General features: G+C 38.5%; 1 protein-coding gene across 4 annotated transcripts in view; it reads right to left on the reverse strand.

Moving 5' to 3' along the window:
• Positions 1 to 21,252, reverse strand: part of sntg2 (syntrophin, gamma 2) — a 104,298-nt gene that overhangs the window by 50,707 nt on the left and 32,339 nt on the right. For all 4 annotated transcript variants that reach the window (XM_046063204.1, XM_046063206.1, XM_046063205.1 and 1 more), the window contains exons 5-8: positions 14,826 to 14,869; positions 13,363 to 13,404; positions 12,177 to 12,264; positions 8,353 to 8,441 (exon numbers count right to left, since the gene is read on the reverse strand). In XM_046063204.1, coding sequence (XP_045919160.1) covers positions 8,353 to 8,441; positions 12,177 to 12,264; positions 13,363 to 13,404; positions 14,826 to 14,869 — 263 coding nt within the window. The remainder of the gene's footprint in view (positions 1 to 8,352; positions 8,442 to 12,176; positions 12,265 to 13,362; positions 13,405 to 14,825; positions 14,870 to 21,252) is intronic.

The raw sequence follows: 21,252 nt of genomic DNA on the forward strand, positions 1-21,252 counted from the left end.
TAAATTTGCAAAAATTTCTACATTTCTGTTTTTTTCTGTCAAGATGGGGTGCTGAGTGTACATTACTGAGAAATAAAATGAACTTTTTTGATTTTTGGAAAATGGCTGCAATGAAACAAAGAGTGAAAAATTTAAAGGGGTCTGAATACTTTCCGTACCCACTGTACATACAATTCTGCAAGTATTCTAGTCAATGTTTAATTGTAAGCCATGTTGTCATATTATATTATATTTCACTTTATATACAGTATTTGATCTGATACTGAAGTTCCATAAATATTCCAAGGCAAATTTAATCATTTTGTAAGTAAACATTATGTAAATTTAAAGTGACCCTACGGCCATTGAATTTTTGTCGGAGGCAAGCCAGGGGGGCTCCAAACAGTTTCAGGGGAGGTTCAGTAAATGGAGGAGAAAAAAGTATTACATTAATTATTACATTAGTTATCAAAAGCAGATCACATAGAAAAGTCTACATGTATGATTTGGTTAAAGAGATAGTGGTTTTAGGGAAGATTACAGTATTTCCCAGAGACCTTTTTATGTATTTGGTGTAGTCTGAAGTTATGTCAAACAGCAATATTAGGTTATCTTGGCTCAATTGTTGGAGGTCTATGGGGTCAAATAGCATAAATCATGATCCCATAGGTATCCAGGAAATGAGCAACACTATGCAGGTAAACTAAGTTTGAGGGGTGCCTTTTTCCCAGCTTTGTCTGATGGGATGCCCACACTCTCAGACTTTTTTCCCCCCAATTAAAAAGTTTCTTTATTCACATGTTGAGAATGTCATGTTCTACAATGGTTAAAATAACTAAAAAAAAAAAAAAAAGGTCTGGTTTCTTGCAGTTGATCAGTGTAACATTGTTTCAATGATCAAAATCAACTAACTAACAAATTGTTTTTCATAAAAAAGTTTATTTAACATTACCAGCACTTTCAAGTTGGTTTCAGGCATCAATGTAGATTCAAATTCTTCTGCCTGACAAAATGTTAACCATTTGATTCAATATTTTGCTATGAGTAGATTTACAGGCATTTATAGGCATTTATAGTAGATAGGACTATAAATGCCTGTACAAACTTTCATGTAAAATCTGATCAATAGTAGCTAAGATATTTCTGGACCGAGTGACAGACACTGCAATCCCAAAATAACACGGGGCATCAGAATTAATATCTCTGACTCATAGTTTAACAGTGCCAGGTACAAACACAAAGAAGTCTGACAGAAACGGTATGAGAGAACAAACATGCTATAAATCAACTGTATTTCCAATTTAAAAAAAAATGAATAAATGACATTGTATTATATGTTTATCCTATTATTACATGAAGAAAAAGTAATGGTTGTGTTCATTGCTGCCATGCAGCATTATAGGAGTTATTTTATGATGAGGTATGGCAAGGAGGTATTTTTTGTTCTTTTGTTATGTTCTATCCCTTAACTTGTCTCCCCTATTTTGATCTTCTTTTCCTACATTTCCAGGATGAGGTTTGACACTCCCCAGTGAACTCAGCCGGCTTTGCAGTATCCAGCAGTTTAATGTATAGGTATAGAGAGCGATATGAACCTCAAAAAAGCAATGTCTTTTCTGTCAGGAAAATGGGAGCATCATGCATCTCACCCCAACTTGCCCCTTGTGGGTGCGCTGCATTCGGGTTTATTGAGTCTGCCGTCAGTGGAGAAATTGTTGTCTCTTATTCTCTCTGCCATTTCTCCCAGTGTGACCGTTGAACATTAATGAAAAATGGTGAGTCCAGAAAGCATTCCTTCCTCAGTTCAGTTCATTTACTGCTAACCGTTTGTAATCCTTCAACAATTATCCGATATTATTTAACTTCATATGCTGGAAATATCTAATTTCAACAAAATAGACTTAGGGATTCAAGGTTGATCATACCGTAGCTCTTTATGAGGTTAATATGTCTCAGGGGTTTTTGCTCCTTTCAATAAGTGGTTGTTGTGCACATTATCAAGGTTATGTTGGTTAGAAAAAAACACAGCCACAGCCCTGCGCCTGGCAGGTGGCCTGCAACATTAATGTGAAATGAAAGATTTGGCACAGGAGGTTTAACATTCAGCTAGCACAGTATGATATATATGTCCAAAGGAACATTATAGCTTCAGCTGTTAGAGATCAGGAACCCAGGAAGTGCACCAGGCTTTTAAGCCAATTTGACACACTGGCCAAACCGTTTAATTACAACTCACGTGATGGACAGTGGCCCAAAAATACTTTTTCCCACAAACTTACATTGTGAAAGAAACAGCTGTAAAACGATGGATAATTTAACAACCTCCACGAAAAAAATCATTTCAATATCAGATTTTGATCCATTCGGTCCGATAACATTTGGAAAGTCCAGAAGAGCCACATGATTAAATAACTATATCCGCATACAAGTTAGCAGAGTGCCCAGCTAACCAGAAATCTCTGGTGTGCATGCATTCATCCCGGCAATTTCCTTACAGCAGGAACTGGCTTTTTTAGCTCCATGCGCCACTGAGCAACTTTCATAGGAATTAACGGAGTCTTGCCTCCAACGCGGTATCCAGTTCTTATTTATCCATCCATGCTAGAGATGCCTTAAAGCCTTTCTCTTTGATAGCTGGCAAGTGAGTACTTAAATAATTGGTGAGTGTTTAAAATTACAGGCTTCCCACTGTGCTATGGTACTTAGTGCTATGGTAGTTTTTCAAATAATCTTTCTTTCTATGAATGGAACTAGTAATTCTAGAATAGAAAATTGTTGTGACTAGTCTAAAAAAATGTTTTCACATTACACATTGTTCTCTGCCCCATTGTTTGTATAAGAATATTGATTAGTGCAGCTTTAAATGTGTCCAACAAATTCTTATTTATAAATCTAAGATGAGAAAATTATAATTTTTGTTCAAAGTGAGTCAGCAGCAGGAGAAAGAAAATAGATACTGTCCACCCAGTTCATCTCTTACAATGCAGAATGTGCAGAAGTTCTGTAGTATTTCTGAGGTCATTTCACCATTCTGAGCCGTGCTCAACCTCAGGCTTAATGACCCTTTCCATTACAGACTACTTTATATGATGCAGCGTTGCTTAATGACATACAATGTAATTTTTTTCTTTTAGCGGAAAATAAAGTTATGGGTTGCCCTACTTTCCTGCAAATCTATCTGGAGGCTCCCCATCATCACACTCTGAACATTAAAGTGAATTCACAACTTATACTGCACTGAAAAAATAACAACAACAACACAGCAAGCAATTACTCTAAGAACAAAAACAACAAACCACTCACATAATAGTTCTTATTCGCAAGGCAAGAAGAATCTCACTTGACACGAGCAAAAACTTACTGGAGGCCAACTCTTGCTATTGTGTGTTTTTCATTGCTTAAGTTTATTTCTGGGTAAGGAAACCACCTAACTAATTGTGTTTGTCACTCCCATAGACTTCAACTAGACAATCAAATTTAAAGATCCCTTCTAAAGTCAGCTAAGCTACTACATTACTGTATTGTGAGAGGTGTATTGTTTTTGCATAGGTAGGCATGTGTCAGGGTCTATATTTTTCCTCACATAAACCAAGTACTTCTCCAGCCCCTGCTAGGGATGTAAATGGAAACACTTTAAATCTAGATTATCTATGAAAGGTTAAAGTGGCCACCTGCTGTCCCTCATGCTTTCTTTGAATAATTCATGTGAAATGATGAGCAAGAGATGCAGTCTTTACATTATAGATTACCATATTAATATGTAATTTCCTCAAGCCTTACCATTAAACCGGTGAAATATTGGCTTTGGGGGCAAAAATTAACTTTAGCATTTTTTTTTTTGCCCCCCCATTCCTCCATATTCACTGTATGTAATGCCTGGTCAGAAGAGCTCCATATCAAGGCCAATCCCAATTTGCTTGATATTGCAACTTATACCGTTGTACTAACAGATATTTATTTGGTCATTACGAGTGCTCCCTGAGCCATTTTTCTGGGATGACCACATGTTTTTGGAAGCTAGCTGCTGAATTTGTCCCGTTGATACAAGCAAGTTCAAGAAACCAATAACAGCTTTGCAGCATGACACAGAACCAAATTCATGATTTTGACTAGTTCATATGATTATATAATGAAGTATAACTGAGAGCCATCTACTGCATATAAATAGATTGTGTTTTTGTAACAGAGGGAGACATGGTTGAAATCAATGTCAAAATCAGCGTTTGTCATTATGTGTCAAAATAATAAATAATCATGTTCTACTGCATTTCATCAGATAAAACTGTACGTCTCAACTAAACCTTCAATAATTTCTTTTGTTAGTTTCTAATTACAATTAGTGTGGAATCAATTTTCGCACAAAAAAACCCCCACTTGTTTTTACACTTGTTTCCATGGATCAGTCACAGGAGTTGTCTACAAAGCTGGGTTTATAACATCCACAAAAGTTGCCAATATTCTCTCTAGCAATGTAGCTAACACCCTGTGTAGGGTGGAAGAACAACAAGGAGAGTTTGGCTGAGATAAGTTGAATTTTCCCCCCTTGGCCAATGGACCAGCTCCACAGCAGTCAGCTATCAGGGTTGGGACCCACACTTTAGACAGCCAAACACCGTCCTAGCATATATGCGTAGAGGACGTTATGGATTACTTCACATTTAATAACATGTCAATGTCAAAGTCAAAGTGGATTTGTATGAGCCACAGTCCACAAAGAGAGGCAGACGATCAGGCTGCAGCTGATAGTGCTGCTGCTGCTCGGCTAGTGGTTAGCCCTGCTGAGCTAGCTAAATGATAAAAGCAGACAGTCTCTACAGTCAATGAATAGAGTTGATTGGTAGTATTTTTGCACCTGCTGCCCTCCAAAGCTAAGTGAAATGTAGTCACAAATACAGTGACATTCATTGAAGCTGCTGATATCAACACGAAAGAAGGTTGGGTGTGAAAATGGGTCATTTCTTCACTGATTAACCTAAGAAAATAACAACAAAAGGATCAATGGTTTCTTAGGTAAATGTCTCCTTAACCTAAAGCTGTGTTTCACACCGACACCAATAAGAATGGGTCATGTTTTCTGTCATTAAGGCCTTACACACTCTTTGTCCATTATGGCAAGTTCCTAGAAAAATGTCATTAGTTACTAAATACATATTTCTCATTGAAAAACCACATTACTTTGCTAATTACTCAACACCAAAACCAATTTTATTACTTTTGTTATTAAAGGTCCAGTGTGTAATATTTCTGAGGATCTATTGACAGAAATGCAATATAAAAGATCCATAACAATGTTTTCAGTGGTGTATAAAGACCTTACATAATAATCCGTTATGTTTTCATTACCTTAGAATGAGCCATTTCTATCTACATAAACAGGAGTCTCCCCTCCCCATGGATGTCGCCATGTTGCGTCGTCATATTTCTACAGCATTTCATCACTACATCTTCTTGTTCTACTTCTAGAATTCAGGAAGTGTAGACATTTCATCACTATGTTGAATACGTACGTTCAAAGAAGTAGTAGTAATAATATACAGCTAGGGTCGTCAAATAAGTTTCGCGTCTCAGCAGTTTTTTCAACCATTAGATGGTGGGTGACAACATAAGACATAATATTGGATCATTGACACAGTGTGCAGTTAGCTCAATTGGTAAAGTGCAGGACCTGCATCTCGAGGGTTGTGAGTTTGATCCCACCTTGGGTTAATTTTGTTCCCCCCCTCTCTTCAACAAATGGATTCTGCAAGCGACAGTTTCTCCTGCTCACATTATAGGATGTGCTGCAGTGTTTGTGTTTTGGTGTTTAATCCACATCCATTTGCTAAGGAGGCTTTTTCATTTTCCCAGTATCTCCAGGCAGAGGACATTTAGAGGAATCACATTTTCTGACGGCTCTTTCAGGTGTGCCAAGCAGGCTACAGACTCTTAATTTTGTTCAGAATTTTTCTGAGTAAAAGCTCTCAGTTTAACTCCAAGTAAAGCATTACATTAAACAAGTTTCTTGCGCTTTTATTTTGTAGGCAAAACAACTAAAGAGGAAGTGATTATCTGTGTAACTATTGCTGCCATGACTGAGATCTATTTCAGCACCGCTATTAAAGTTTTTATTTATTTTTTTATCTATTATGTGGTTTATAATGGACTGTGGTGCAGTAACAGTCACAACGTTACACACTCTTAGCTTACATTTTCCATGTTATCTGTCAGTGGCCAAGACACAATAAGATATGGTTTTACTGAATAATTAAGAAAATATAATTTCTTAATATATCTACCTAAAGAAACCTCATTTCTTTACTGGCTACTCTCTGCTGTCTTAGCCACCGTAGCTGTCTGACCCTCTTAGAAAGGGTAGGGGGTAGTGACACGCTGGACAGTTGGTTGCAATTCGCAATCTCACCACTAGATGCCACCAAATCTTACACACTGAACCTTTAAGCACAAACTGGAACGTGTAACTAACAGCCAGCCAATACTACTCACCATTCCCTGTGGCTAGGGCTAAGCTGCTCAGTGTTGCCAATTCCTCAATAAGGAAAGTAGCTATTGGTTGTCCTAAAAGTGGCTAGAGACTCCATCGCTTAATTTGCATAATTGGCCATGTGCATGTAATTGTGATGGATGTTGTAGGAGAGGGGAATAACGTCGTGGGAGAGACAAAAGTAAGTAAAACACCCTATATATGTGTAGAACTACAACCATGTAGTTCTGCACATAGTTGCACATTCACATTTTGTTTGCAGTCTCAAAGGAGGAATGAGGAAATCTCATTGGCTGACTGAGTGCGTGAGGACTGGGCTGACATTGCTTTTTGACAGGGGAGGGGCCAATAGGAGGACCAACTGCTCATCGAGTATAAGAACGATACGTGTTTTAACGACAGACTCTCCAAAAGTTTCCAATAACACCAGAAGAAGTTGCTAGATTTGTCGCTAGCTTTTTTGAAAAAGAGTAGCTGCAAAGGTCTGAAAAGTTGCTTAATATAGCGACAAACTCGCTAAGCTGGCAATACTGGCTCCGCTAAGCTAGCAGCACTATCCTCACAGTGAAGCCGCAGGTCTCACACATCCTCCAACTCTCAACAAAACCTAGGTGTCTCCTGAATGTCCTGAGTGTTACTGAGATAAATAACTAACGTAATTACTGAATTGGAAAAGTTATATTTCTCAACCAAGTTACCAAGTATTGTGTTAATGGCAACACTGTTTTCTACCTCCGTAGGTTTCCCCACTTATTTTGCGCAATCAAACCTCTTTACAGAATTAATAGACCTTTTTCACAGCGGACATTTTGACTTGTCATAGCAGGGAAAGCACAGTGAGCCAGCTTGCACAATACCAGGACCATGGAAATGGCTCATCTAAATGGAATGCAGTCATTTTTATCAATCATATGTGTGGTCTTCCCTCTATGACCAGCCAAAATGTACTACTGTGGAAATGGTCTATTTGCATCTCCCCAACTCTTAGACTTCGATTTGCTGCGCCTGTAAAGGCGGGACAACTTACACACCTATATCAGATATATTTATACATAGACTTTTGTGACCTCACAAATCCCAGCATCAGTCCGCCCTACTTTACCTCAGCAAGGGGTCTAATGAGCCTGAATGACAATGATCATATTTTGCTTCATGAAGACTTGCATTAATGAGAACAAGATTCTGGTACATTTATCTTGTGATTGTCTATCAATAGCAGATCCAGTTCCAGATGAAACATTTCTTTTTAAATCTAGATGACCATGCCTATACTGACGTACATATACAGCAGCTAACCAGAAGGAAATGCTGGCTGTTTCACCTGAGCCTTTGAAATCAGACATAAATTGCTCATAGATAAGTTTTGTGTTGTCTTGTAATGTATATTTATGCCAGATAAATGTGATAAGGAACTTAACTAACAGTGCAATAAACATTCTCTCTCCTACAGCTAAGCTTGTGTAAGGGTTCTGTTATGTAGGCACTACAGGACAGGCTCTTCTAGCAAGAGGATAATTTGTCAATCTGAATGACACCAACAACCTTAATGGACTCCTAATGGGCTTAAAGCACCACCATGTTTAAGTGACAATTTAGCAATCATACAGTATGTACACACTCAATATTGACATACTAGTTTTTTCTTTAAACAGACTTTAAAAGGGGATCTAGCCCATCAGATCAAGATCCTCATATTGTATGCTGCTATTTATTTCCTATATTGTTTTAGACCTTTACCAACTTAAATGCTGAACATATAACTCCTGATCGCCTTAGCATAGTCAGTTGAAATAAATTTGAAAGCATCAAAAGATCTGGTTACTGATTGGGAGACAAATCAAAACACAGTACACTCAACATTAGACATGCAATATCAGGTAGAGCTTTCTTACTGTGTTGTTTCCATTTCCATTTAAATGTAAGCCACTGTCAAAGAGTGGAGAGGATACTCGGCTGTGATCAGTGGACGGCCCAGGAGAACCTGAGAAAGGAAGGAATGATTCATGTTCTTTACAAAAAGGTTTCTGAATAATCACTATCAAACATTTAGTCGAACTTCATGTCATGTCTGTTATTTTATTCCTTCAGAAACAAAGACAAAAATTGAAGAGTTGCACCTGAACCTCAAACACCAAGTTCAGAGTGTCCACAGTTTATTATTGACGTAATTTTGCTGCCCTGTCTTTAAGCCGTGCAGTGTAGATCACAGACAGCATCCAGAACTGAAAAATGCTGATTAGCGTTAGAGGGCCTGCTCTCTGATTCAGTCACACTGTAAAGTGTGGTAAACAGCTCCTGGTCTCTACTGCTTGTCATTTGTGCCATCGTAAAACAAACGGAGAATACAACTTGAACCTTTTGACTTTCAGGCAACAAAGCACAATTCACCGGCCAAACGCCCCACAGCAAAACCTGAGCATTCTCTGCACTGACGCCTTCCTATGAATGTTAACTTACCCACAAGATAAAAAGGCTGGATTTCTCACAGCTCTCAGTTTGAATTTGGATATATGTGGTGTTTTATCAACGGAGCTATAAATATTCATGCCATCTATTAATATTAATTATTTTTCAACAACTGTGTGCTCTTCATAATTAGGTAAATTCGACAAAATGATTATATTTGCTGATAGTGACTGAGATCATTTCTATTATATGGTGTTCAAAGTTATTGCTTCCAGCTAAGTCAAAAGACAACAATTATTGGTGGCTTAGCAGTCTGGATCAGTTAGTATATAACTCACGACTGAACAGATGAAGCTCCAGATATAAATTCAAGTTCCCAGGTGCTACATGATGCTCCCTATCACATTTTTTGTTGGCTTTGCTAACAAAGAGGTAGAGGAAATTTTGTGTAATTAGCTTAGTGTATTATACAGACTTGAAGCAGGGATACCCTAAATCTGTCCGAAAGGTTAAAAATGTGCCTACATGAACCTCTAAAGTTGCCCAGTTAAGATGTTTAAAATGTGTAAAAACAAGTTACTTGCCAGACAAGACGTGTTTGTTACCTGTGGACAGAGCCAGTCTGGCTGTTCCCATACTTTGTCTTTACACCAAGTTAAGCGATCTGTCTCCTGACGGTAACTTCATATTTAACAATCTCAGCAATAAAGTGTATTTCAAAATAGACTTAACATCAAGCATTTCAAAGTTAATTTGACACAAAACATCTTGAGCTAAGGTAGTAAGGTATGGTTTTTCCTGGAACTGTCAACCTCATTTTATGGTCTTCCTCACCAAAAGGTTTGCTCAGTTGTCATGGAGATAGCTCAGTGCAAACTCTATCCGAGGAATACACGGAGCTGTGGTTGAAAGCTCAAGAAAAAGCTGGTCAGCTGAGGAAAAATATTTATCAAAAATTTGATCAAAATACCTTTTAAATGATAAGAGGGCAATAAGTCATGGTATTTGTTATTTTACATCACAGTAACAGTATACATCGCAACACTAATTGTTTTGTAAATTATATTAAGAAGTGGTTTAAAATAATAGTAATTCATCACAATTGATTCTTTTATTTGGAACTTCCATACAAATAAAAACAGCGTGTCACTCTTCTTCTGCGGCGGTTGGCAAACCAGCTTAGAGGTGCTTTACTGCCACCTACTGTTGCTCTCACAGTGCCTTTTGGTCACAAAAGCTCCTATTTGAACTGAAGCTAATCAGTTTTTTGTTTTCTTTCCTGACACTGACTGATTTGCGGTCGCGCACACTTCACGGTCAAGAGCGTACTGTCATAACAGACTGTTGCACAATGTTGTGTGACATATCTCCGTTTTACCAGAGACGTTTTAAGAGACTTCAGTTTTATGCTGTTAGCTCTAGTACAGTAACTTCACCACTGATAACAGTGCTGTTTTATAATACCACTTTTCATATATAGCTTTCTACATATTTTAATAGTATTTACTGTTGTTTGTACATAGTCTTTTGAACATTCCAAATCCAAATGACCTCAGTGTTTTTAAAAAGCAAGCTAGCTTAGCCAGTCAGCTAGCACACATCATACAAAACATGTTCTAGAGTTATTTATAACATTACAGTATTTATTTTATCTTACAAAAAGGACAAAAAAAAATTGAGTCCTTTATAAACGGAAATAAATACTTTGTAAACAAAATTCAATACTTTTAAAGGCCCTATTTTGAGAATCTTAAATTCAATGTGTTTGTTACTTTTAAGACCCTTAACAAAGATGATGCATTACAAACTGTGCCAATGGTATAGTTTTTTCTAGCTCCTAAATGCCAGCAGTTGCCTCTCCCCAGTTAAATAATAATATTAGTATTATTAAGCAAAGAAACAGTTCTTTAATTTCAGTTTTTACTTTTAACTCATGGTTTCATGTATAAGTTCTTTTACATTTCTGTTTATTCTGGAGGGAAGCAACGTCGGCAGCACTGTAGTGAAACCAGGCCGGCAGTTCAGCAACAACAGAGATATGTGTCAGATGTCGCGAGAGTGTGCCGCGGAAATAGAGACAGGTCCTGATTTGACTGCCTGAAAAATGCCGTTTTAGTGTCAAAATATATGAAAGATATCTGGCTTGTGAAAAATGGATTCAATATGTACTTCAGTAACAATGGGGTTATAATTTGCTCATTTCTCCCATTCGCATGAATAGACTCAGGACCTGGCGCTAGTCTCCTAAAGGGCATAAGCAGTGGCAAAACCCACACAGATACAGGAAATTCCTCTACAGTGCGATGTCTCCTTTCTGACGTCTCTGCCCGATTATACAGCAGAGATAAGGGATAGCTCCAGTGGTGGAGATGCATAGATTCCCAAATCTCTACCAGAGGACAACCCCACTGAGCACCAATCAGAATATAGCAATATTTGAATTTGTATCTGATGATAGTTGTTTGTGTTAATAGTTGTTTATGTTGAAAGGCCACTTTCACTTAAATAGGGCTGCAATCATTGATTAATTTAATAATAAACTAATCTGCACATATTTATCTTGATAAATCATTTGGCTTATATAAAACTTCAGAAACAGTCTTGTTTTGTCCAACCAACAGTCCAAAACCCAAAACTATTCAGTTTACTATAATATTAAGACAAGGAAATGAAGCAATTGATTACATTTGAGAAGCTGGAGCCATCAAATGAAAAATTACTTAAACTATAAATTTTCTGTCAATCGACTGAAATTTAATCGGTGCAACTCTACAATCAAATCTGATCAAACGACATGCGCATAGTCCTAATGTACCTAACAGAGTAGCCGATTGTTTGAAATTTCTAACTCGTGATTTTGGAAGCTATTTCAGGTGAGCAACCACTTCCAGGGTGTAGTAGGTTATCACTCTTCTACTTACTATTAAAAAAATAACACGAAGTAGTCCCACTTACTTTAAACAGTGCTCTATAAAATTGCCCAAATTTCTAGTTTACCTTTTGTCTTTAGAGCTGCTTCAAGTTCTCATTTCCTGCCCTCTCTCACCTGCATACCTCATTTCTCACCTTTTACCAGCTCCACATGGATGATTTTAGAGTCTGTGTTTTCATCTCTTCAAGCTGCTGAAGGTAACTACAGGAGCAGGGGGACTGCAGCTCTGGGTGTTTCTGACATTACCGCTTGCCTCAGGCCACTGAGCATGACAATTTATTACTTTGAAATAAATGCTCTTCTACTGAACTGCTTTAAAACTCAATGAAATAGAGTTTATTGTGAGCTTGCATGGCATTAAATCTACAGGACTCTTACCTAAAGGCAGTTTTAGAAATGATGGAACTTCTCGCAGGTACCGAACAGTTATGGTGACCTCATCTCCTGCAGTGCGCAAGAGGTGAACCTGACAGGAGAAAGACAGGGAGAGGGAGATTGAGATAGATAGCAAGAGAGAGCGCAATTGGGAGCGATGCATCAGATAAAATCTTATCTCGTATAAATGAAACAAGCCATTTATGTCAAGCTGTATACAGCCTGAGCAAACAAAATATAACAGGAGATGAGTGAAGAATATGTAGTCATACGTTAAAGCCTGACAATAGTGGCTTCACTTAAATCATTAAAAGGTAATTCTCTCATAACAGGCAGCAGCACAGTGACAGCTGACACCATAAAGTAATTACGTTCTGAGTGTCTGATTATCTGATGTCTAAGTGATATAAAATGTGTCCTCAATGATGTCAAGTCATAGTTTCAAAAAGGTATTCAAATAAGGTTAGGTTTAAATGATAAAATATTAAATCTTTCTATCTTCTATGCATCTTGGAAAAGAGAGCAAATAAAAGCACAAATGAGAGACTTGACTGTCACATCTAATATGCAAGGTCACTTCTACAAACCCTAAATGCACATCTGCTATCAGATCTCTCACTATCTACTCAAACATTGTGTGGTATCCCTGAAGTAGCCTTCCGACTATCTGTGTGTGACAGCCTGCCATTAAAAAGTCTGGATTTTGTTCTGAAGGGAAACTGCTCATTATGTGTTTTGATGCTCTGGAGGTGAATGTAGTGAACAGCTGTTTGGGCCTGCACGAGGAGACAGAGATGACAGACATGGGAAGCTTGTGTGTGTTTGTGTGGGAGATGGGGGATGGTGGCAGAGAATAAAGAAAATATTTAACAAAGAGAGACGCTAAATTGGAGAGAAACTGACCAAAAAAAAAAAGTCCATGCATAAAAATGCTTCCAAATATTAGCGCCCTCAATTCCTGTGCAGCTTCTGATACCGATCTACTCGTTTTCAAACTTTTCAATTTGTCACAGTGTAAATCAAAAGGAAAACAGCCTCCTGCCAGCATGACAACTCCGATTGTTCAGGCACACCTCTGTGTTGATAACCACTGGGATTTGGTATTAAACCTGGGAGAAGGATGGAACAGCAATGGCTGATGCGGCTGGGTATAGGCTTTTTACAAACAGTTAATTACAAGTATACTCACAACTTCCTCGTGAGTACAAGGTTCTACATTTATTCCATTGACCTAAAAAAAAAATACAACAAAGAGTGGAAAGGCACATAAGTAAATACATAGTGGACAAAGTGTGCAATTTAAAATAAGAATTACTTCATTACTCAAAATTAATTTTAAAATTGTAGAGTTTTACACGCACCACCCTCCAGTTTCCAAGCCAAGTCCCTACAGACTGCTTCCCCAGCAGCTTACACTGTAATTTAGCTGATCAAGAGGGATTGGCAACCCCTGGTACTCCTTCTACCAGGGTCCGAACGTAATAGGTAGGTGGCTTGTTAATATCGTGGATGGGTAACCGAAAAAGCCTAGTCCAGGGCTCCTGGACGGACCATCTGTATGATGTGACTTTACATGTCTTGTTGTGAAAAGACAACCACATAGAGATGCAAAACCACCACTACAAGACACAAAATGAGCACACCACAAATAGAAAATGAGCACAACATAAAGAAAAACAAAATTTCTACAAAGAGACAAAACCACCACACCACAAATAGACACAAAACCACCACACCAAAAGAGACACAAAACGACAACACCATAAGAGAGACAAAATTACCACACCACAAAATATAAAACGCAAAACCACCACACCAAAAGAGACACAAAACGACAACACCATAAGAGAGACAAAATTACCACACCACAAAATATAAAACGCAAAACGACCACACCAGGACACAAAATGACCACAAAGAAAAGCAAAAAAAAATAAAAATACACCACGGAGACGCAAAACGACCACATCACAGAGACTTAAAACGACCAATCCAAAGAGACGCAAAAAGATCACACCACATAGAGACATCAAATCATCACACCACAAAGAGACATAAAATGACCACAAACAGACACAATACAACCACCAGTCACAAATAAATATGAAACAGTGGTGCTCCAAAGGTGGAAGCAATTGCAAATCTCTTCATAATATAATTCATAATAACAGCCAATATGAATGTTAATATTGCTTGGCTGTCCAATGAACCTACTTGATATTCTAGATAAACAGCAAATCCAATAAACCTGCCAGACAGATTCAAATTAACTTTTTAAAAGATTAAATGAATATCATTACTAAAAATACTAGACACTTCTGGGTTTTGATGATTATTCTAATTGACAGACACTATTATTTGTTGGTGACCTCATGATTAGTCCACCACAGAATCTGACAATGACATATTTGTTCAGTTAAATTGAAATTGTGTGTTATGATTCAGCAAGAATATATCTGACCACAATATTAAACTCTTCAAAAGACCATAGAGACATTAAAAGTCTCATTTCATCAAAATCATGCAAAAATATTATCTTTGTTTTTCCTAAATGAAATTGTGAGGGCTGAAATTTAGATGTAACAAGTTGCCACTCTTGGCAATGACCCGACTCAACCTCGAAGCAAATAAGTCACGAACTGATGTACCAACCTGCAACACAGCGTCCCCGACGAACAGCTTCCCCGTCTGATCGGCTGCAGGCGTAAATTGTCAAGTGTCAGAGGTTAATGAAAACATTAGAAAATAATTGCTCATTTCATACATGGTAATGTGGTGCAAAGAGCAATCAGTGTCTCCGTCTGACTAATCTCTGGCAACATCCTACAGCTTACGAAAAAAAAACACAGGAAAGCATGAAATTTGAAACTAATCAGGATATAAACTCATTTGCAGCGGCACGGGAGGAAACAATGAATGCTCTGTTTGTGAAAGATCTGTAAAGCTCTGTGAAAAGGGCTCTTAACATCCCCGGGGATATGAAGACATGATTGTCTCTTATGCAAAAAGGTATTAAGAGTGATGTGCGCAAAAGAAAAATTACAGAGAAGTGATTCACTCGCATGACACTGTGATATTGCATCCTAACAGGATACTGAGAGGTCACCAGTTCTTACAATTTAACTGACTAACATAATTTAAGTATTTCTCTTTCATCTAGCCAATAGCATCTAGCCAATTACTCGTCCAATCTGCCCACTGTTAACTCCTTCATAGAGTTTCTCCTTACTTCCTTATTTAGAGGCAAGCTCAGGAAATATTCTGTACACCAAATTAACAATAAATGCTGTATATGTAAATGTGTATATTTTATTTCCCCTTTCTAGTGTTTTAGTGCAAACTATGTTACCTGCTTGAAAACAGTGTATCTTTTACTTAGTGTCTAGTAGGTGTACATAAACAGCCCAACCAATGAAACTGATTTTAAAGCAAAGTCAACAGTTTTGCTATCTTTCTGAGAGCTGGAAGAGAGGATTGATACCAATCTCACGTCATGGAGTCAGGACATTATTTGGCCTAGTCAGGCCAACATCTCTAAAGGTAACTTAGACAACAAACATGTGTCCCGTTTGTTGAATTACACCTCACTGGCCCACCGGTGGACCTGTCATTACAAACCCATGCTGCAGAGTTAAATCCATTTAAATCCACAGAACTATATTTTTTAAATTCTACTGAAGATTACAGACTTTCCAAAGTCCAAAAACCTAAGGCTGAATTTTGGGGAAATGTGTATAAAATGATGCACAACACATTTAGAATATTTCCAGTTGGAATGATGCAGCCGTCAAAAACATTCCTTGGCTTTGAATATTTCACATATATTTATTGTGAATTATTTGCAGTATTTATTATTATTCATTATAGCTACTTAAGGGAAATAAAAGGCCACTATCAAATGGTTTTCAAACTCATACTGTAATATAATCATTTCTTTAAGGGGGTTAGGTGCTAAGACTATTTCTTGGCAAACAACAGCTGACCACTTTGTGTAGCCTCGTGGTGTCAATAAAATTGCAAGGTTTGGTACTCTCATAAAAGGCACATATCCGTCAATATACTGCATTTGCTTTCACTTGCCGATCCGGCTTTCCATAACCAGCAGCGTTACAGAAAAAGGCTGTTATGTAAAACAACACCAGAATGCCAGCTGTGGCTTTTCACACAGACATCGTTCCGTCTCTGTTACTAACAACTTTCCAAGTAAATCTGACCCCCCTTTTGAGCTCCGTACCTTTCATACAGCGCAGTGAGCCGGCATATTGACATAGTGTCATCTGTGTAGCTGTGATAAAGCAACAATATTGTCATTTTTTGGCCTAGAGGGAGCATTTACAAGTTGACTAGTAGCTGTCGAATCAAAACCTGGGGGGCTCCATCTCATGGTGATCTTCACAGATTTATGGTCACCAATGGCAACATAAAATGTGCTTTCATCCCTCACACAAGGGACTTCTTCAGTTCTGAGAGACCGTTAGGGAAACTCAGCTATTTAACTTCTGTGGAGTCATATGCCAAGATGACTGATGTTGTAATGACGGTTGTTATGGTCGTTAAGGTCAAGTCTGAACGACCATCGTTGGCATCTACTTGAAGCTAAACGTGAACATTTGTTTCATTTCCTGGGAAGGGATGAAAGGACAGCATTGTAAGTGGGGGACAAGCGGTGTCGCAGAGCCCCTTCCCTGTTAAGCGACGGCTGCTCAACCCGGGTGTAAATGGCTTCCTTGACACCTCTATCAAACCAGCTATCCTCTCTGTCTAAAATGTGCACCTGGCAGTCCTCAAACAAGTGTCCTTTAACCTTCAGATGTAGGTAAACTGTTGAGTCTTGACCTAATGAGTTAGCCCTTCTGTGTTGAGCCATGCGTTTGTTCAGTAGTTTGTTTGGTTTCTCCTAAATATACAGTTCTGAGTATTCCTCACTGCATTAGACCAACACATTCTCACTCCAGACTTGTCACATATTGACGCATTGGTCAAGGCCCTTTAGTGTCGTTTTTTAATGCCCTGGGTACACCTTTAGCGTCATTTTTAGATGTTTAAGGCTCCGTGGTCAAGTTAGCAACAACTATGCAACGTCCGGTAGTTACATATGCAATGTCCGGTTACACTTTCAAAATAAAACGCTAGCATTTCAAAACATCGCCATTTTGAAACGGCACGTTAAAGTTGTGAAACATTGCAATTTGGTAAGGTTTAGGCACAAAAACTACTTGGTTAGGTTTAGGCAACAAAAGTACTTGGTAAAGGTTTGGAAAAGATCATGGTTTGGGTTCAAATAACTACATACATTCTTTTCCCTATCCCCTGTAGTGTTCTTCCTGGATCTCGTGTCTGTTTTCACAAAGGTTCATTTAGGGTATCCACCAGCTCCAAGTGCTTCAGGTGGTTCTGTTCCTTCTCTGGTATGTTGTCAGCTCAGTGGTGCAGGGTTCTGATGACCCCTAGCTTATAACTCTGTGGGTGATGGGAATCGAAAAGTAGGTTTTTGTCAGTGTGTTAGTGGGTTTCCTGTATATTTCAATGTGCAGGCTCCAGTCCTCTTTAATGTGTACAGCACAGTCCAGGAAGGCCAGACTTTTGTTGTTGACATCATCTTGTGTGAACTTGATGTTACTGTCCACAGAGTTGATGTGTTTTTGGAAGGCTTGTACTTCCTGGGTTTATTTTGACCCATGACCCCATACCTGTACAAGTGGCTCAGTGCTGTTCCTCTGAAGGAGTTCAAGGCTTTGTTTTTCACTTCTTTCATGTAAATGTTGGCCATAACAGGGGATACTGGTGAGCCCATGGCACAGCCACGCTTCGGCCTGTAGAATCCTCCGTTGTACTGGAAATAGGTGGTGTTTAGACAAAGGTCCAGAAGTTTAGAGATCTGGTCAGGGCTGAGGCTAGTTCTGTTGTTGTCTTTTAGCAGTCGTGTCCTTACGGTTTCTACTGCCTCCATGGTGGGGATACATGTGAACAAGGAAGTCACATCATAGGACACCATGGTTTCATCTGGGAACTTTGTTCACAAAGTCAACAGTGTTTTGGATATGGTGAAGTGGTATGCCAACCACAGGGGCTAGCACTGTAGATATCTGTTTGGCAATGTTGTAGATGACCGAGTTCATACTGCTGATAATGGCCTGAGTGGGGTTCCTTCTTTGTGTATCTTTGGCAGTCCATATATACAGGTGCTGGTCATATAATTAGAATATCAAAAAGTAGATTTATTTCAGTAATTCCATTCAAAAAGTGAAACTTGTATAATGTATACATTCATTCCACACAGACTGATATATTTCAAGTGTTCATTCCTTTTAATTGTGATGATTATAACTGACAACTAATGAAAACCCCAAAATCAGTATCTCTAATATTGTGAAAAGGTTAAATATTGAAGACACCTGGTGCCACACTCAGCTAATTAACTCAAAACACCTGCAAAGGCCTTTAAATGGTCTCAGTCTAGTTATGTAGGCTACACAATCATGGGGAAGACCGCTGACTTGATGGCTGTCCAAAAGACGACCATTGACATCTTGCACAAGGAGGGCAAGACACAAAAGGTCATTGCTAAAGAGGCTGGCTGTTCACAGAGCTCTGTGTCCAAGCACATTAATAGAGAGGCGAAGGGAAGGAAAAGATGTGGTAGAAAAAAGTGTACAAGCAATAGGGATAACCGCACCCTGGAGAGGATTGTGAAACAAAACCCATTCAAGAATGTGGGGGAGATTCACAAAGAGTGGACTGCAGCTGGAGTCAGTGCTTCAAGAACCACCACGCACAGACGTATGCAAGACATGGGTTTCAGCGGTCACATTCCTTGTGTCAAGTCACTCTTGAACAAGACACCGTGTCAGAAGCGTCTCGCCTGGGCTAAGGACAAAAAGGACTGGACTGCTGCTGAGCGGTCCAAAGTTATCTTATCTGATAAAAGTAAATTTTACATTTCCTTTGGAAATCAAGGTCCCAGAGTCTGGAGGAAGAGAGGAGAGGCACAGAATCCACGTTGCTTGAAGTCCAGTGTAAAGTTTCCACAATCAGTAATGGTTTGGGGTGCCGTGTCATCTGCTGGTGTTGGTCCACTGTGGTCCAAGGTCAACGCAGCCGTCTACCAGGAAGTTTTAGAGCACTTCATGCTTCCTGCTGCTGACCAACTTTATGGAGATGCAGATTTCATTTTCCAACAGGACTTGGCACCTGCACACAGTGCCAAAGTTACCAGTACCTGGTTTAAGGACCATGGTATCCCTGTTCTTAATTGGCCAGCAAACTCGCCTGACCTTAACCCTATAGAAAATCTATGGGGTATTGTGAAGAGGAAGATGCGATACGCCAGACCCAACAATGCAGAAGAGCTGAAGGCCACTATCAGAGCAACCTGAACATTTCTAAAAATCCTTTTTTTGTATTGGTCTTAAGTAATATTCTAATTTTCGGAGATACTGAAATTGGGATTTTCATTAGTTGTCAGTTTTATCACACAGTTGTCAGTTTAATCATCACAATTAAATGAAATAAACATTTGAAATATATCAGTCTCTGTGTAATGAAAGAATATAATATCCAAGTTTCACTTTTTGAATGGAATTACTGAAATAAAATCAACTTTTTGATGATATTCTAATTTTATGACCAGCACCTGTACATGGAGTGGCTTCTCCAGGATACAAATGGTAATATTGTTCACAGGCCTTTTTCTTATATCCGCTGGTTGGGTCTCGTCTCAGTGTCTCAAATGTGTTTGTTTCCATGAGTAGGCATGCAATGATTATAGATTTTGTTGGTACGATTATTGTCAGAGGAATAATCACGGTTTCACGATTATTATGCATTCATTAATTTAACTTTATTAATTTAATTTTTAATATTTAATTACATTAAGAATCAAATGTCAATAATACTGACAAATTTTAACTTTATTTATCCCCCAGGGGAAATAAACTGAACCGTTATTGTCATCAACTCTCATCCATACAAATGAGTTTTAGTGAAAATGATGAAATTGAGAACCTCTCTCATGCAGTGTTATTAATGACTGAAATGCAGGTAATTGGTAGTCCTGGAAGTTAGCGCTCCTGATGTTTTGTTAGTGTTTTATACCTGTTATATTAACATACAAAGCCTAACATTTTCTCAACACAGACAGGAGGAGGCAACAGGATGTAATGTTAAATGTTCAGTGACTGAAGGTCTTGAGAGGATTACATTCTGTCTTCCATAAAGATCTTTCCAGAAAATAAGTGATATGCGCTGTGCTGGAAGCTTGCTTCAGCGCCCAAGTTCTTTTTAACTCTGTTATTATGTATAACCTTTACTTGGGCGTGCAAAGCTGGGTGGTGATCCTGCAGGTGCTGCATCAAATTTGATGTAGGTATTCACACTTTTATCAAAAGCGACTTACATTTGCTAAGTATGTCATTTTGTGTAACTTTTTGTTTTCGTTTTGTGCAAGTTGCAACAGTTCCTTTTCCTGCAACAGAAACACTCGGAGACCTTACGATTAATTAACTGTGACGTTTTAAAGCCGTGCTTTAAAAGTGAAATCTGGTAATCACTGCATCCCTAATCCATGAGTAGTGTGTTGACATGGGCCTGGTAGTCCGCTGTGTTCAGGACCACCTTACATCTTCCTTTATCAGCAGGTAGGAGAGTGATGTTTTGGTCCTGTTCAGTGATGTCCCAGCAGTCAATCAGAATTGAAGAAGTCTCTTGGATGAGGGACGAAACGTTATCTAGTGTCTTCAACTAAGTCCAGTTGACCTTAATTTTACCCTTCCCTGGATAACTATGACCTGGATGACAGAGAACCATCACAGCCATCATAAAGAGTACTGCTTAGCCAACTTATAACAGAAACTCTGTGTTACAATCTTGGGTTTTAAAGAAATGAGTATTTACCAGGAAAGGAGGATCAAATGGAAGACGCTTTTGAATTGCATTATGGGAAAAGTAGGCTCTGCTGCTCTGATTTTAGACCGTTCAGTCCCTCACAAATTTCCCCACCTTGCAATGCAACAATAAATCACTGGAGTTCCCCTTTCAGGTTAAGACATGATTGTTATTAAAATTCTCATCTCAACTTCTT

Source organism: Micropterus dolomieu, linkage group LG11, assembly GCF_021292245.1.
Source record: "Micropterus dolomieu isolate WLL.071019.BEF.003 ecotype Adirondacks linkage group LG11, ASM2129224v1, whole genome shotgun sequence".
Classification (NCBI taxonomy): Eukaryota; Metazoa; Chordata; class Actinopteri; order Centrarchiformes; family Centrarchidae; genus Micropterus; species Micropterus dolomieu.